Consider the following 19,372-nt stretch of genomic DNA (forward strand, 5'->3'; position numbering starts at 1 on the left):
GTGTCCTCCTCAAGAATTCTGCGTATCGTTTCACGCATTCTGCTGATTTGAGATCGCAGCGCTTCTTTATGTGTTGATATCGCTTCTAGTCGTGCAGCACGCTCAATGTTTAGATCGTCTAATTGTAAACGCAAGGGTTTGATTTCGCTTTCATGTTTATCAGCTAGTTCCGCAGACTGAATTCTTATTTTTAAAGTTGACATTTCTTCATCCAGGTGAGAGAGTTTTGAGAGGTTGTCAGAAAGATTACCGCGCTGTCTTTGCATGGCTTTGTCTAAACCTTTGAGATCACGAATATAACCACCCAGTTTATCGGTGCCATCCAGGGGAGGATCATCTATAGTTTTAAGTACTTCATCAATTGTATTTGGCGAGAAATCATCCATCTCAATTTCTTCGCCCAGTTTGGTTTCAACTTTTTGGAGAGCCGCAACCGTTTGGGGTTTTAAGTTTTTCCTCCAGTCTACAAAACCAAGTTCCTCGCGAATAATATTTGCTCCACCAGGTTTTCCCGCTAGTGTTGAAAGTGCTAGGGGTTGTTTCGTGCGGACGTTAATGATATTAAAATCTGGATTATTTTTTAATCGTAGTGTACCTCTACTATCAAGTTCAAAATTGGCATAATTTCGCCCAACATCGGGCTCTTGTCCAAATGCATCATAGTAATCATCAACCGCGCTCTTTAATAATTCTGTTTGCAAGGAACCAGATTCTATTATTGACTCACCACCTTCTGCGAACCCTTCCGCCATATTAAACTTATAATATAAAGTTTCATTATATCTATATAAAACAAAAAATGAGTGGAAGAAAGCTTAATCCAATGAGAAGTTTGCGGGAGCCGCGGGGGATAAAGGGCGTGCGGCAGACTGTCGTGATTACTAACAATCCGTCAACTATCGATCAGAATCAACAACTTCTTGTACGCTTTCCTAATTTAGGTGTTGACGATGTGATCGTTCCGGGGAGTGTTCGACTAGCATTCAAAATTTCTTTGACTTCTACAACAGATGTGAACAGAACACTCGTTGATAATATTGGTAGAGCCATAGTACGTAAAACAACCATTCGCATTTCCGGTAATGAAATCATGAGCGTTGAAGATAGTGATGTATTTTATACTTATGGAGATCTTTGGCGAACTCGACAAGAACGAAGAAACGCCGTTTATCAAAGTATTGACTTAACTACACACCGTAATGTGACACGATTGCGTATTAATGTGGATAATGGAGATGACACTATCGTTGGAGATGCCGCCATTGCGGAGGCTTATGGTAATCGATTTTGTATTCCGCTTGATTTCGAATTGCTAGAATCTCATGCACCATTTTATCAGAGTGCTCTCAGCGATTGCCTGGAGTATGAACTTACCTTTAACGCTTATAACAAGGTTATCCTCAGCACAGACCCGGATGTATCCTATACGATAGAAGGGATTAGTCTCGAGTTTGAGAAAGTCACACAACCCGAACTTGCGAGACAGATAGCCGGTTATTATTCGGGTAGGCTCGCTATTTTATATGATAGAATACTACGACATCGTAAAATTCCTCTGGACAAATCTGACACACTCTGGAATATTAATCTCAACGTGCCGGCAAAAAGTATGAAGGGGCTACTGCTGTTGTTTGATGAGTATTACAATCCTAAGATCAATAAGGTTGAAGTGACGATCGAAGGTGTGCCCAATCAACTGTTTAGTCATGGTATGCGTTCCTATCAACAATGGGATGAAATCAGAAAGTTTTTCAGAACGCAAAAACGCGACCCCGAAGTAGACAAAGTGGTAAAAGATTTAGAACTAGCGGATGTCACAGTCGGCGAATATTTCACGAATAATTATGCTCTTTGGTTGGATATGCGCACCACAGATGATAATTCTCTTCACGGGAGTGGACGTCGTATCGAAAATGCGTCTGAAGGCATTACGATTCAGATTCAGAAAAAAGCTGAAACGGCAGAACCGCTAAATGCGTATGTATTTGTAATTATGGATGGACAATTAAATATAGAAGATGGAAGATTTGTCGAGGCTGTTTACTAAAGAAGCACATTCCGCAATTATTTGCGGGCAAACTGGGTGCGGTAAGACCGAATTTATTTTAGATTTATTACAAACGACATATCGTGGTGTGTTCGAGAATATTGTAATTCTATGCCCTACTCTCGAATATAATAAAGCCTATCGATCCCGAGTGTGGGTAAGAAAGGACCGCGGGGTATACACCGTTAATCCCGGTGATAAACTTCACGAATGGCTTGGGCTGTTTTTTGAAATATTTGCCGGGGAGCCAACGTTGTACATCATCGATGACTGTAGTGACTTAAAGGCTCTTACTCAAAAGAAGCAAATGTTGAGTAAACTCGCATTTTCTGGAAGACACGCGAAACAGTCTGTGTGGGTGTTGACTCAGAAATACAACTCGGTTCTTACTGACCTTCACGAACAAACAAAATGGGTGGCTTTATTTCACTGTAAGGATAGGGACTCGTTTGATGAGTGTTTAAGAGAAAACGATGTCATTCCAACACAAAATGAACGTAAAGAGGTTAGGAAATCATTGGCAAATACCAAACACTCCAAGTTGATATTAAAAACTGATCAACCAGTTGCATATAAAATTTGCTAGTAATAATCAACAGCTGTTTAACAATGCTTAACAATTTCTTAACACTGCTTAACAGTTCCTTAGCATTGGTTAGCAATTTCTTAACACTTTTAGTCGTTGGATTTGTAGTTTTTCATTATTTTAAACTTAAAAGGAGGTATATAGAATATAAGAAGATGGACCAATTACTATCCGAGGATCCCAAACGCGACAGGCTTATGGCGGTGGTCTCAGCCGGTGGAGCAAAAGAATATTTAGGGAAAGAGTTTAGTGTTGATAAAATCGAAGTGATGAAAGATGCGGATATAGACAAGCTTTATACGAGATACGAAGCGAGTTTAGGATCGATGATTACAAAATCACTCGGTAATACATTTATACAACTGTATACCAGAGCAGTTTGTATGTATCTCCCAATTGATGACCAAACAAAATTAAATAGTGATCTCGAGCAAGATCCATTCCTGGGACATGTGCTTAACAGCTTTACTTGCGAACTATATCACAGATTTGGCATGTTCTTAGCTCCGCTCACCACAGCTGTAACTAATGTTAAACATTGTCAATTTAATAAATATAATGGAGGAAGTAACGAAACCAAAGAATCAGAAGAAAGTTGAAGCGGGTCGAAAAGGTGCTGCTGCTAGAAAAGCAAAACATGAAGAACTTCTCGAAAAACTTCGAAAAGCGAAAGAAGAACAACAACAAGAAGAAGAACCATCATCGAGGAGACCAGATCACGTTTTTATCAATCCCTTGTACATTGCTGCTGCGATGATAATAGGTTGTGGTGTTTACATATATTTTAATCGGTCGAAAAAACCAGTACAACCACCTGTGGTAACAAAACCCAACCCATTTATCATGTTTTGAACATTAATTTGAACACTATTTATAAACAACAAACAATGGCAACGCCAAATATAAACGGTAAAGAAATTGCAAACACTGTATACCACGCGGTTGTGGTCAGCGCATTGGCCGCTGGTTACTCGAGATTGACAAAATTAATATTTACGAAAGCCCCGACACCTAGACTGGCTTTCAACCTCGAAGATATCGGGATGGTCACTTTGGATATAGCCCTCGCTATGGCTACGAAGGATATGTTGGAAAAACAAGGTATTCTCCAACATGATATTTTGAAGTAATAATAATATCGTCATTATAGTATGGCATCAGTAGCGTTACTCGTTGGTGGGGCAATAGTAAACGCTTTGGCATTTACCGGAAGTAATTTTTTATTTAGTAAACTGGGGTCTTCAGACGCGTTAGAAGAACAGAAACGACACAACAAAGCGCAAGAACAACTTCAGGCAGCGACCGCAGAATGGCAGAAAGAGAGGATTCAACGTTTAGATTATATAAATGAAAAACTAAGACAACAACAACATGCTGTGAACACGTTTAAGGATGTGGATATGGCTATGCAAGAATATTATAAAGTGATGGGGGAGCCACTACCCCCTCTTTCTCATAAACCCCAACTTTCAGATTTTTATACACCCTCAGAGGGACAAAAAGATAGAGAATACGTATTTATTATCATGACCATGGTCATTTTTGGTTTTGCGATTTCAAAATATTAAACATTTACTTTCTTCAATAAAATGGAAAAGATCTATTACAGCCCAAGCGGTTATTGGAAGGGTTATTCGGCGATTAAAAAACTCGCAAAAGCAGCCAAGGTGTCTGAGGATGAGGCTAGAAAATGGTTACAAAAACAAGCTATATGGCAAATTTATCTACCCCCTCCAAAGTATATTCCGAGAGCAAAATTTGATATTACTGTCCCAAATGAGGTTCATCAGGCTGACCTTTTATTTTTACCCTATGACAGAATCGGGCGTAAGACGTATAAGTATGCGCTGACTGTCGTTGATGTTGCGAGTCGATATAAAGAAGCCGAACCCCTAACAACGAAAGACAGCGTCGAAGTGGCGGCCGCTTTTTTACGTATTTACGACCGTAGCCCATTGAAGTTGCCCAAACTTCTTCAGGTAGATCCTGGCCGAGAGTTTATGGGTGCTGTGAACAAAATTTTTAAAAAAGTAAGGCGTGGAAAGACACACAGAAGCCAGGCTATTGTAGAAAGATTAAATCGTACACTGGCAGAACGATTGTTTAGTCATCAATATGTGGCTGAAATGAAATCGCCGAATCGATCAACAGAATGGGTCACTAGATTACCGGCTGTTGTGGCTGCATTGAATAATGAGGTGACGAGACTTATAGGTAAGAAACCGTCGGTCGCAATAAAGGCCAAATCGGTAGAAGCCGAATCCTCTGCACCGACTAAAGATGATAAAGGAGAGTTACCGCGTGATGCGCAAGTTCGGTACTTGTATGAGCCCGGTGAGCTCGAGGGTGGAGCTCGCAAACGAGCAACGGATCCCGTTTGGTCTCTTAAAGTTTATAATATTAAGCGTATGATGCCCGGCGATCCTATTCTTTATTATTTACAAAATGGCCCATCCAGAGGGTTTGTACACGAAGAGCTTATGGTTGTTCCTCACGATACAGAAATACCATAGTGCCCGTAGGCGTAAGATGTAATACCATCATCTAGCCAATAGCGTTTGGAATCGTATGGTGAGAGTGATGTCTTCATTTGCTTGATCGTGTACATCTTGTGCTTATACGATCTGAACGTTCTCATACTATTAGTAAATTGAACAGATCAACACTCCTTATACATATCGGGTTCAATTTCATCCTTCACCACACATTTTTTTATGCCCTTGGCTTTCTTGATAACTGATCCATCATCCGCTACAACCGAATACATCTTCGAGCGCAAGCCGCAGAATTGTCGGATTGGTTTACATCCGAGCTCACTTTTCATGTATCCTGGCACTTTCTCTATCGATTTATCGTACAATTGATGATCTTTTGGAAAATTACTGCGGTCATGTACATTATCATCCATACCAGCGATAAAATCCTCGCATTCTACGTGGAGAATGAATGAATCGGTATCAGTATATAACAACCTGCATCCATATTTTTTCTTGTAGTGGTTGTAATACAAATCATACATGAGATACTTTGATAGGTCGAGAATGGCCATCCCGATATAGATAGGTTTATTGAGCACAAGCTTTTTTTTTTTGTAGTGAATCGCTAGAAGTTTCTCGTTGATGATCATATGATCGACATAAGCCGGTTTGTTTATTAGTTTGCGTGCCTTGTCCTCTTCATCTAACTTGAATAATTTGATATTCGTTCTCATTCTGATATTTTCCATAGTTTTACCAAATACCAAGTTGTTCATTAATTTATACAGATCTTTATCGGCATCGTTAGTAGCGGCTTGTCTCAGTTTGGTGTTCATCAATATATAGGGCGCCATCCAGGGACTTTGATTAAACTTTAACACTTTTGTGATTTTAGTTACTTTCATGCCAAGTTGCGTGTATAGCTTGAGATTTCTATAGTGAACGACATAACCAACCTTATTCCATAGATTCGGAACTAATTTTCTCGTTTCCTTTCCGCGCATCTCGAGTTTTTCACGAAGGCGTCGTTGATAGGGTGAGAGGTTTTCGAGTTTTATTTCTATTTTCTCAGGAGCTAGGGGATAATCGTTATGTTCGTCATGTAATTCCTTAGGGTACTCGATATCACACTCCACAATATATCCCGTCCCATCATCGTCGGGGTGATTTAGAATCTTTTCGAGATTGGCATCGTTATCCCAGATAAATCCACCCGTGGGTAAAGCTTGTAACATCGCCCAACCATACAAGTTGTTCGCGTCGAGATACATGATATACGAATCCGTTTTTTCAGGCCTGTAATCTTTCATATACTTGTTATTAGCCTCCGCGTATCTTCTTACAGTCATACTGATTCCACCGCGTATTCCCGCCTCTATCATGTTATATTGTTCGATATCCGTCAACAGTTCGAGTTCTATTCCCGTACTCTTGAGTAAAGCATCCCAAGACATTCCGGGAAGCGTGTAATAATGAACAGGATCGAGATTATGAGTTCGCAAACACGTATTTCTAAAATTCTGGAACACATCGGCAAGTAACAGCACATCAGTGACTAAGTACAGATCGTTATAATCACCTAGATTCTTACATTTAAACTTCTTCCACACATTCTTGGCATGCTTGTGGTCACTTTCTGATATATCCGTGTTGTTAAGTTTACTAAAGAAATGACTTTTCTTTGGTAGTTTTGTATTTACTCCAATCGGTAATATATTCGTACGGAAAGACTCCTTTTCTCGTAACGAGCTTGAACTCCTCCTCATCTGTGAAATGTTCGCACGTTAAAAACTTCTTATCATCCAGAAGGTTCTTCGCAAGCTGGTCGAGACTCGAACTCAAGAATGCAAAACTATCTAAAAACTTCAACCTTCCCCAACTGAATGTGATGTACTTCTCTTTATTATTCGCGATACACGTAATTCTACCACCACCTTTGTTCGCGAGCTCCGAAATGATCGCGTGAGAGTCGTAACCTTTGAGGTTGTGAAATAATATCGGCAACACAAATTCGTCGGGTTTTATTCTCAATTTAAGATTACACGATGCATGCGCGGCACCTCTATAGTTCCCTGTGATATGGTCATGATCTCTTACTTTATCATTTACGAGTAGTTCCCCTCTACATATCCAACAAACTCGTTCGTTTTCAAACGATTCGTTATCTTTTTTGGTCACGTTTATTGGAACTGGTTTTTTCAATTCCTTGACAGTATGATAATATATTATTCGAAGTTTTTCGAGAAAATGACTGACCGCATCCTCACCACGAAATAGTTGCGGTTTGTACGCCCTTCCATCAGACCTAACATGCACAAACCCGTATGACGAGATGATGTGTTCGCTTTCTTTGATGGTATTATTCGAACCGGAATCGTCTTTTATTTCTTTACAAATCGCCTCAAAATCAGCATATATCACATCACTAACTTGCATTTGATTTTGAAAATTGGTAAATTTGATCATTTTTGTCTTCTCCGATGGCATCTCAACGCGAGAATAGTTCTTGTGGTTGATCTGCGCGCATCGCTTAATATGTTCTTCTAAAAGTTCTGTTGATCTTGTACCTGTCAAGCAATACTCACAAAAGTACATTGCTGCTTTGTGTTTGTTTGTATTACTAAGTAGTCTGTTAAAGTTCTTAATATAAGTATAATGTTGTCCACCATTTTCATTTTCTATAATAAGAAGTTTAATACGCTCCATGTTGGCGGGTTGTTTTGATATTCTTGCACGTTCAATCGTTTTATTTTTTAAATAGTATACATTAATAGCAATATTATTTTGAGTCTCAATCTTTGTAATTGTTTTATAGGTGTAGGAAAGTCAATATTTTCAAAATTTAACCCATCATCAGAAGGATAGGCAGAAGTTAAATTAGAATTCGTTTTTGTTGGAAACTTGTGTGCACGTAAACAATGTCTTATACATTGATCATCTTTATTTTTAATATTAATCACAGCTTTTTTATTTTTTAACCACTGTGGTGATTCAATAAAGGATCCTGGAGATGTAATAGAAACTCTATTCACCCATAAACTAAAGATTCTTTTAATGAACCATCCTGAACCTTCATTTGTAAAATTTTCTATTTTTAACAAAATATGTTTTATTTGTTTTTCAATATCTTGATCATCAACAACATCAATAATACTTTGATATTCCGATCGAAATACAGCTACAGTAGTATCATCATTTTTAATTTGAGCAAACTCCACTGTTAAAACAATATTTTGTTTGGTCAGTGGAATAGCTCTTTGGTTAATAGTGTCCACTTTACTCATCATAAACGAAAGCGGATCTATTTCATTTGGAAGAGCCGCAAGTTTATAATTTTTAATAATACTACCAAACTCCTCCGTGGATTCAGCTTTATGTTGTAGTTTACGTATAATTTTAATAAGTTCATCTTTTTTCATTCTACTAAAGCCACGAATTTTGAGCTTTCGTGCAATATCTTTAAGCGTAGCATTGGTCTCCCCCTCCAAAGCATCAAACCCCAGTGCTTTAATCAACTCAGTTTTATTCATAGATTCATGATTAGGAATCTCTTTTTTAGAAGCAAGATCACGGTAATACTTTTCAGAATGTCGTTGCGCCATTTTTACTCTCAATATGTTCTATATATAATCTTTTCTCTAATAGGATTTCACAAGCTGATCAATCTCTGAATCCAATGATAACTCCACCAAAGGGTGGAATATACCCTCTAGAATAGGCTTCAAAAGGGTCAATTTCATCATCATCATCAGAAGCATAATCCTCATCCTCAGAGTTGCTTGAATGTTCTCCACAATCGGGTATAGGATCAATCTTTTTCTCCACGGGAGGAGGCTTCTCTTTTTTATACCTACATGTACAACAAATAGCATACTTCGTGCGTACATAAAGGTTGCATTTTAAACAAAGTACTGGAAGTGGCATTCCTTTTCTATGGCATTTAATATGATCTTTGCAATAGAGTCCCATGCAAGGTCGGCCGCATACTCCACTTGTTTTAACTTTGGGGTACTCACAAATGTTATGTGGAAAAGGCATTTTTTCTATATTTACAATATAATGTATTTCTCTAAAAGGGTGATCACAAGCCGTGCGCGCGGGCGGGAAGATCTGCGAGGCAACCTGTGCGCGCGGGCGGGACCACACTCTTAGCTATTGATCCCGTCCCAACTCGGGCCACACACGCCGAGCGGTCGCTAGCTTGCCAGCACGCACACACACACATACACACGCGGGGAACGGGGTGACCGTTTCGCTCTCCATACACATATTTAAGGATCGCGCGTACTCAAACTAACTAGGTCAAACGTTCATATGTGAACGGTTGACCCACTTGATACCTCATCTCTTTAAGGACCATTTGGCTCTCCATACACCGAAAAAAACGATCGCGTGGGTTTTTTTTTTGTTTTTATGGTTGTTGCACCTTATGGACGCTTAAATCCGTTACATATAGAACCCCCATGACCATTTGGCTCTCCATACACATATTTAACCATCATTTTTTTTATCTAGTGATTTGGCTCTCCATACACCTTTTTAAGCCGAAAAAAACCGATTGCGTGGGTTTTTCGTTTTTATGGTTTAAGGCGTTGTTGCACCTTATGGACGCTTAAATGGGTTACATATAGAACCCCCATCCCTTATACTACTTTCTTTGCCTGAGTGAAAAAAAAAATGAATTAAGTTTCTTCCATTTATAAAGGATTTCTTCTTTGGTCCCACCATATGGTTTTCCATTTACACTCCCTTTGATCTTCGTACTTGATAGTTAATCTCTCTCTCTCTCTCTCTCTCTCTCTCTCTCTGGGTTTTTTTTCCCCCCCTGAAAAGAGACACACACAGAGAAAGAGGGAGAGAGAGAGAAAGAAAGACAGACAGACAGACAGGCAGACACTACACTAGACAGACAGACAGATAAAGGGATACAGAGACAGAGAGAGATTGACACTGACACTGTTTTATATACTACCCTTTCTGGAAAAGGTTGTTAATATCATATACACGGACTGTGCAAAAATAGAGGCGGCGTACACTGTACTACAGGAAGACTGTTGCCGGGGCACACTGATAAACGTAGAAGAAAGGAAGCATGAGAAACTTGAACCATAACAATGAAGGTTACACCGACAGTTACACTCATACTTTTACTTTAAGGATAGCATGGTTGTAGACGATCTCCATTGCCTCCCCGCTGTCTCACGCGGCAGAATAAAGTAGGCCTACACGATCAGCACTCTATGTTACAGTAAATGCATTCCGCACAAATCTGCCCCTTCCTACCTCTGTGGCTGGCCAGCTTCATCTATACACCCCACCTCGCTCTCTACGATCGGCTTCAGGTCCATTCTGCCGTTTACGCATACCCAGATTCAAACACTCAGTCCACTGTTGGCCGCCGTTCTTTTCGTCTGTCTCTGGACCTTTCATTTCAGTTGGAATGAACCTCCTCTTTCGCGGCTTCGTCAGGTCTCCTCACTCAGCTCTTTCAAGTCTGCCGGGCCTTAAAACCCACCTCTTTCCAAGCGATAGCCTCCCTCCCGTGTCTTTACTTTGACTTCAGTTTCTCAAGTTTAGAGTTATGCACTGATGCGTGTGAATGACTGGTGTAGTGCAAAATTTAATGCTTTGACCATACGGTTGTCTCTGCGCAAATTTCAGCGCTATATGAATACCGCTTATTATCATAACTTGATTATCATTATTATTATTGTTGTCATTATTATTATTAGACAATGCAGCTGTAACCTGTTGTTTTCGCAAACAAAGCCATAGGGACAAAGCGCGGTACACACATGTACTGTAGGCCTATATGCTCGGCACTGAACTAATACACTCAGTTCACACTCATTCACACCGTGGCCAGTCGGCTTACACACACACACACACACACACACACACACACACACTGACACACTGGTATTAGTTATTATATAGGTGATCACTGGCATCAATACCGCCGGCCGGTACTGAACCGTCACAAGGCAAACAAAGGTCGCCTCACCTGACACAACCTCTTCATCTTCATCCGTTGAGTGTCCACAATCATCAGGTTGATTACTCTGACACTTCAGGGGGGCGTGGCGCAGAAAAAAAATTCAGATCTGAATCATTGAATGAGGCTGCGAGCTCTTGACTTGAATAGGTCAAGAGTCTCCGCTGTCACGGCAGCCTCCGTCAGTTCATCGTTCCATTCCTTGATCGTACGTGGCAGGAACGAGTTCAGCCTGTAGCCAGTAAACACTGGATGCGGTTCAGCTGGAGGGAATGCAGTTTTCGGTTGCGCGAATTGCGTGAGGTTGCCGCTCTGAATTTGCCTTTTCCATCTGTCTGGGCCTTTCCAAACTCCACATGTACTTGGCCGTGTTTAATTTTGTACAGCATGGCGAGCCATGCGACTTTTCTCAGGATCTCCAGGGTTGCCCAACCTACTTCGATGATCATTGGTTGGACACTTGCTTGACGATGGTACTTGTTATTTACAAAGCGGGCTGCTCTCTGTTGTACTGCCTCAATGGTGGTGACATGGTCTTCTGTGTATGGGTCCCAAACTGTACTCGCATACTCCAGGACTGGGCACACTAGTGCTTTATAGGCTGTTTCTTTGATGTTCCGAGCACTGATTTTCAGGTTGCGCCTCAGGAAACCTATGGTCTTGATGATGTTTTTGATGTGTTGGTCCCACCTTAGGTATTGAGCGATGGTGACCCCAGGTATTTTGTTGAAGCTACGTTTGTCAAGATCTGACTGTGTAGCTGGTAGTTTGGGACTCGAAGTTTGTTCCTTCCCTTGGAACTGATGACTGGCAAGGTGGTACATTTGCCAGGGTGGAAAGCCATGTCCCAACTCTTTTCCCATTTTTCAAGTTTTTGTAGATCCTGCTGTAGTTCTTCCTGGTCTTGGTTTGATGTTATTTGTCTGTAGACAGCTGTGTCATCCGCGAAGAGACGCGTCTGTGAAGAGAGGTTTTCGGGCAGGTCGTTAATGTAGGCCAAGAAGAGACTCGGTCCTAGAACGGAGCCCTGAGGTACACCCGACTTGACACTGACAAAGTCTGATCTGGTCCCGTCAACCACAACTGCCTGTCTACGATTATGCAGAAATATACCAATCCACCTGTTGACATGACCTCAGACGCAGTCCATACTGATGTAACTTATGGAGGAGGAGTGAGTGATTTACCTTATCAAAGGCCTTCGCGAAGTCCATGATGACAATATCTGTTTGGCCACAGTTTTCCATTGTCTCTGTCAGCTCTTCCATCAACTCTAGTAGTTGTGTCTCACAGGATCTTCTTCTGCGGAAACCATGTTGGCGTGGGAAGAGGATCTTGTTGCTGTCTAGGTGGTTCATTAGAGCACTGACAATGATATGCTCCACGATCTTGCAAGGCACACTTGTCAGAGAGACTGGCCTGTAGTTCGCGGGATCATAATGTTCTCCTTTTTTGAAGACAGGGGCAACGTTTGCTGTTCTCCAGTCCTCGGGTACATCTCCGGTGTTGATGGAGGATTGGAAAATGCGAGTCAGGATGGGGGCGATTTCTAGCACTAGCGTCTTCAGTACCTTGGGCGTTATCTCATCAGGTCCACAAGCTTTATATGGATTTAATTCCTGAAGTAGCTTTAGGACACCATCTTCGAAGATCTGAATACTGGTCAGCTCTGAATAGTCTGCTTGCTTCATCTGGCGTTTCTCTTGAAACTCCTCCCTCGTGTAGATTTTTCCTTCAGTGAACACAGATTGGAATTGTTTGTTCAGAGTTTCTGCTTGATCCTTTGGCTCTGATATCAATCTGCCATTCACTTTGAGAGGAGATACACCCACTTTTGCAGCCCTCTGGTGCTTAATGTAGGTCCAGAACTTTTTGAGCGAAGGAGGTTCGCCTGGGGAAGTTTCAGTGATGGAGTCACTGATGTAGGTCCAATATGCTCGCCTGATTTTGCGCTGAATGGTTCTTCGTAGTCTCTGGCATTCATCTTTGAGTTCCTGTGTGCCCTTCTTCTTCATCATCTAACAGATTCTTGTTCTCCTGTTGATGAGGGTTTTTTTATCTCTGGAGTGACCCAGGGCTTACTGTACTTTGGGCGGACCTGTTTGGCTGGAACATATTTTTTCCACTGCCTCAGTGTAGGCTGCCTTGAACTTGGTCCAAAGTTCCTGAGTTGAAAGGTTGCCCTCTTCCTTTTCTAGCCTGCTGTCTAGTTCCTTCATGGTTTTCCTCATTCCGTCCCAGTTGGCTTTGTTATACAGGTGGATCTTCCTCGGATTTTGTTTCGTCTTCTGCACATGTACGTTGTACTCGCAGTACACTATCTCGTGGTCCGATACACCCATTACAACTTCGACTCTTGGGACTAGGCTTGGTGTGTTTGTGAAGACTAGATCGAGCGTATTTTCAAGTCTGGTGGGTTCTATGACCATCTGTTCCAGTCCATGATCCCTTATTGTCTCAAGGAACTCCTTATGTATTTCGACATTTGATGTTTTTGTTTTTCAGAGTGGTCGTCTCCCAGTCCCATCCAGGGAGGTTGAAGTCTCCTCCAATTAACACATAGGCGTTAGAAATGGTTGAAAACCGGTCTAGGGACTCTTTGAATCCTCTCATGCCAGATAAGTCTTTGGTGTCAGGTCTACAATGTCTTTTTCCCAGCTAGTTTTAGGGCAGCCCACACAATCTCACAATCAGTTTTTAGTTCCGGTACCGGGTAGCTTTTGATGTCTGATCGTATGGCAATGAGAACCCCGCCTCCATATCTATCCCTGTCTGTCCTGTACTGTTTGTAAGGTCCTGGAATAGCCTCACTATCTGCTATGTCCTTGTCCAGCATGGTTTCTGTACCGAATATTATGTCCGGTCTCATGCTATCGATGACATTCTGCATGGCTGGTTTCTTAGCTACAGCTGACTGGAGATTTACATTTAATTCTGAGGGGGCGGTTTTTCCACTTATTTTGTTGGCTTGCTCTGGAAGGAGTAGAAGTGTGGTGCGGTCGAAAGTTTTGTTCTGTTGGGGTTTCACAAGAGGAATCAAGCTGGGGTACTGATATGCTTGACTCTGAAGGTCAATCGTTGATATGCAGGTTGAAGACTATGACACTATTTGGATTTCCACACAAGGCACAGTACCATGGGCTATCCGTCTCATTTAGGTTCTCATACATATCATCTGTGATACTCTGGCATTGGGCATGGAACCAATACCCACAAGTCTCGCACTCCACTCCCTTGTCATCCCATGTAACTGTTTTATCACATTCACCACAAGGAGAACGCTCCTCTGAGTTGTTAACCGAGGGGGATGATGAACCGTTCTTGCTAGGGCCTGGTTTGGGTTCAGGTGCATATGATTTGAATAACAGTAGAACTGTTAGAGTTTGACTGATCTTTGTCTGGTGAACAATCTGCACTTCCTGCTGTAGTCTTTCGCGGACAAAAAGCTATCTGTGAGACTCAGACTCATGTTTTGAAATCAGCAGACTGTTTTCTTGGCAAAACCATTTTGATTCACATCTAAGCTATCTGGGTCGGGTGCACTGGATTCTATCCACTGATGCCCAAGTAGAGCAATGATGGTCACCGGATAGTGAGGGTGAACAGGGCCATGGTGATAGAAAGGTCCTCTTAAGTTTCTAGGGCATTGTTAAGTCAAGGTTTAACACAATTCGGCACAAGTTTAATATAACACAGGTTTGACTTGGCTTTAGCACAGGTGATGAAGTTGCTTCATAACTGAACTAAACAGTGACTCACTAGACGTCATTTCGCCACGGCGGCCATGGCAGTCGAACTCGAAGTCTCTACCACACAGTAACAGTTACTGGAAAACGACTACATGCTTCTAGACCCATTTGAGTCATGCAGACTACAACAATACATTACTGAATGTACGATCACCACTCTCTCAGTCTCTATTTCGACCCGGTCACATCACACATGATGGAAGTACACTCCGAATCGGCGAACTGATGAAAACAAGACAGTTCACTGAACTCAGTGTCAGTCACACAGTCACACACTTGAAATTTGAACAATTTTCACTTAACGAAATCCTTTTTGACGGTTTCAAAAGAACTAGTGTCTACGCTATCTTTTCAGCACCAAAATAATCATGACTGACTAGGTATAATCAATGAACAGAGCTGATCTTAGAACACGTCCATTCGACGCATGCGCACACACCCGCTGTCTTGACCATCCAACTTTATCAGAAAAGACATAGCAACGTATAATTTATATCAGTTATGCAGCTGATATCAAGGAGGTACTTACTATAATCTCAGTGATTACTTAAAAGATTCCAGAACTTTGCTTCCCCCCCCCCCCTCCCCCCCCCCCCCCCCCACACACACACACACCCTCCCCTCCCCGACATTCCCAACTAACAACCCGAGGGCGATAAATCTGGCCAATAGTCTTATTTTTAGTTCGTCAGTCATCTAAAAGCATGCTAGTGAGGTTCACAGACAGAGAGACAGAGACAGACAGACAGAGACAGAGACAGAGAGACAAACTGAAAGAAAAAAAGGGAGCCTGAGAGAGAGATGCATTGTTAAACAGTTGGTTTCTTTTGACGGTGTGTGTGCGTGTGCGTGTGCGTGTGTGTGTGTGTGTGTTTTGGGGAAGGGGGTTGTAGTTTGTTGGGGTTTTTTGTTTGTTTGTTTGTTTTTGTTTGTTTGTTTTTTCAAGTTCATATATTACACGATTAAAAAATAATAATAATCTAAAACTTACACGCACGCTCAACTATTTGCACGCACACCGACACACACTCACACACCACACTCACACACACACACACACACACACACACACACACCGTCAGTGGGACACACACACATCGTCGGCACACACACACACACACACACACACACACACACTGACACACAGCCCCATCCTCTTAAAAAAAAGCCGTACATATCTGCACTGTTTCTGTTTCGTCTGTGTTAATTATCCGTGGGTTTTATTGAGGACATATCGAATGCAGGTTTGTTCCAGCAGCTGTGGGTCAGCCCCGAAACACACGTGACATGAGGAAATGACCTTCAAATAATCTCTAGTAAAACATTAAGGAATACTTGTCAAGGTTTCAATTAGGAATACACTAGTTTACACACATTCTAACTTTAAATGAAGTGATTAACATAATGAATTGCTATGGAGTACATATACGAAGCAACATTGAAAAAAAGAATCGGTTTGTTTTTGTTGAGATTAACTGCTGCCGAGTTGGAAAGTTGACCTTCAGCACACTCACACGTGTTGTTACCCAACCTTGTTCGTTAGAGAATGGCAGGGATAACGGACGCCGGAGAAAACCAAGAACCTCAGGCAAGACCACCACCAGAACAATGCAACCAGAATGGTCTCGCGCCTGCACAGAACGGACATGGTAAGTTGATTCAGTTTTAATGAATGTTCAGGGGCAAAGTGCAATCGTGTTCTCGGTAAGGCCGCCAAATGGAGTAACTTCACTACTGAGTGCAGGTAACTCTGGTAAAGTTTTGACATTGTCCATCCGAAATAATCATTTCACTGGCTTAAGGTTTCATTGGATTTTTTATTGAAAGCTAACCTGGAGAAGAAGCGCCCATTACATGCAATGATATATGGACGAGAGAATGTCTGCTCTTGTGGTTTTCATCTGCTGTGGAGACAGTGAATTGCAGCGTTGCGAAACGGGTGTGCGTGCATTACTCGACAGTATCAGAGAAGAGTAATCTATTTCATCACATGCAATACATTTACAAAACGACAATCTTCCTCGCTGCTATTTCAGTAGCAGCAAAACCCGAACACATGACATGTCATAAGAAAGTTTCGTCAGAAAAGCCATGTGCGAATCGTCAAGGTCGAAGGGTCGACTTGTGACCCGACTGACGGCGCAGGCGTCGTCTGCTTCAGTTCGCAGGTTCGTGAGACTTGTGAATTGAAATTTTGTCTCGGAGCTCAAGTTTGTTCCACACAAAGGCAGACGTTGAATAATGGGTTAGTGACCGAGACTTTGTATCTGTCTTTTCTTGTCTCTCCCAATTTTTTCCTGCCGTAGAGAGTTACAGACCTTTGTTGAGATGATGATCATGCTTAGCATGTCAGTCTCATTTCATTGTTTCTGTGCTTAAGATCCTTTGGCCAGTGCTGGTAAAAATATATCCAAACATCTTCAGGTGATCTATTATACAGCAGAAAGCATCACATTTTTGTTTTGTGATCTTCGTCAAAGCGTGGCTGCAAATATCTGAACTTATTCATGAATCAGACACTTGTTTTTTTATAATGATAATAATGGATACTTATATAGCACACTATCCAGAAATCTGCTGTAGGTGCTTTACAAAAACACTTTTGTTAACATAAAACATTACATCTATGTTACATACACACACCAAAATGTGACTACACACACATGCGCACGCACGCGCGCGCACTGCATACATACATTTTAACATACATGTGTATCTAACAGCTACCCTAACACATACACACACATAGGCAGGCACAAACTTACATAAACACACGCACACACAATACACATTCATATACATGCATGTAGTTATGTACACATACATGTGTATACACACATAGTCAAGCACAGCTAATGCACAGGAAGTGGACCTGCCACAATTGAACTTATTGCTGAGGGAAAAGGTGAGTTTTGAGACGAGATTTAAAAGATGCGAGGGAATCACACGTCACTCCTCTTTTGCAACATCTCAACTGGCTCCATGTCTCACAGTCACACAGAATAAAGTACAAGATCAGCACTCTGTGTTATAAATGTATTCACAAATCAGTCCCTTCCTATCTCTGTGGCTGCCTTCACCTCTACACTCCATCTCGCTCACTACGATCAGCTTCGGATCCACTCTGTTTACACATACCCAGATTCAAGCTCTCGATTGTTGGCCGCCGTTGGTTCTCTGTCTCTGGACCTTGCAACTGGAATGAACTTCCTCTTTCGCTTCGTCAAGTCTCCACATTGAGCTCTTTCAAGTCTGGCCTTAAGACCCACCTCTTCCCAAAATAGCCTCCTTTCCCTGCCTCTTCCTTGTCTTCAGTTTCTCCAGTTTTAGAGTTATGCATGCGTGTGAATGATTGGTGCGAAAGCGCTTTGATTTGTCTCTGCACAAGATTCAGCGCTATATAAATGCCATTATTAATATTATTATTAGGTGCATGACTGCTGTCTTGTTTTCAAGTGAATAGACAGGTTTTTATTTAGAACAAAATTAAAGATCGTATGTGAAGTGTTTACGGAAATGTATTCATATTGTTATTAAGCAGGCTTGGAGGAATCAAAACTACATCAGCTGCTTTTGATCAGGCCCTGTGTCTTTACCCACTGCCAATAAAACTAAAAGTTCTCTGGTTAGGCAGATCTTTATTATGAAAGTTCTGTGGTCTAGGGTGTTTCTTAAAGATTGGAAATTGTTCCCCTCTTTCACTGATTTACAATACAGAGAAAAAGTCCATTGTTGGCATTATGCTGACCTGTCTTTGGTCTGATCTCATCTTGACTGATAAACTTTGGTGTTCCAAGCACTAGGAAGTTGGTTTTTGGTTGGTCAGAGAAAAGAATGAAAAGGTATATTAGATTCATCTCTTTCAAAATCCACAGTTTGTTTCTCATTATTCATACTACAAAATGCTTGATCTATATATTCTCCCTCACTGAAATGATGGAAAGAAAGTGAACTACTGAGATCAAGTAGGAATAAAAGCAGAAACACGCGTGAACACATGCACACTACCTCCATAAAATGAAAAACATGAAAGACTTGGATCAGTCAGTAGCCACCGCCTTGAGCCGTTGAGCTATACAGGGTCAGAAATGTTTTAGAGTCTGATTAGTCTGTGCTGATTTGTCTGCAGCTGTACAGCCACTACATGTTGAAGCTGACAGTGGTACATATACATACAGGTGTGTGGAAGAGGGGGGAGGTGGGCAGATTAGGGTGCTGTATAATCTCACAGCTTGCATTTTGGAGAACAAAGCTGGCTGACTGGAAGGGGTTATGTACAGAGAGCAGCAAACATGTTTGTGAGGTGAACTGTTAATCAGACCACAGACCACAGTGGCAGCTATACAGTGCCACAGTGTGACATGTAGATATGGATTTCTGTAATGGGTACCATGTTACGTCTGTGGAAGTGTTGTAAGTTTTGGTGCCGGGAGTTTCATTATTGCCTGATAGTTGTCTTCCAAGCCTATACAAAGAATGTGAACCATGGTTTGAAGGAATACATCATCTGAAAGCTCA

At 41.5% G+C, this 19,372-nt stretch overlaps 1 protein-coding gene across 1 annotated transcript in view; it reads left to right on the forward strand.

The window, feature by feature from the left end:
* The first annotated feature begins 16,347 nt into the window (after nucleotides 1-16,347).
* LOC143274997 (clustered mitochondria protein homolog) overlaps nucleotides 16,348-19,372 on the forward strand; it is a 76,504-nt gene continuing 73,479 nt past the window's right edge. The window contains exon 1 of the mRNA XM_076579044.1: nucleotides 16,348-16,503. Within this exon, the coding sequence (XP_076435159.1) occupies nucleotides 16,401-16,503 (103 nt within the window). The 5' untranslated portion in view covers nucleotides 16,348-16,400. The remainder of the gene's footprint in view (nucleotides 16,504-19,372) is intronic.

This window comes from Babylonia areolata, chromosome 29 (assembly GCF_041734735.1).
Source record: "Babylonia areolata isolate BAREFJ2019XMU chromosome 29, ASM4173473v1, whole genome shotgun sequence".
Taxonomy (NCBI): Eukaryota; Metazoa; Mollusca; class Gastropoda; order Neogastropoda; family Buccinidae; genus Babylonia; species Babylonia areolata.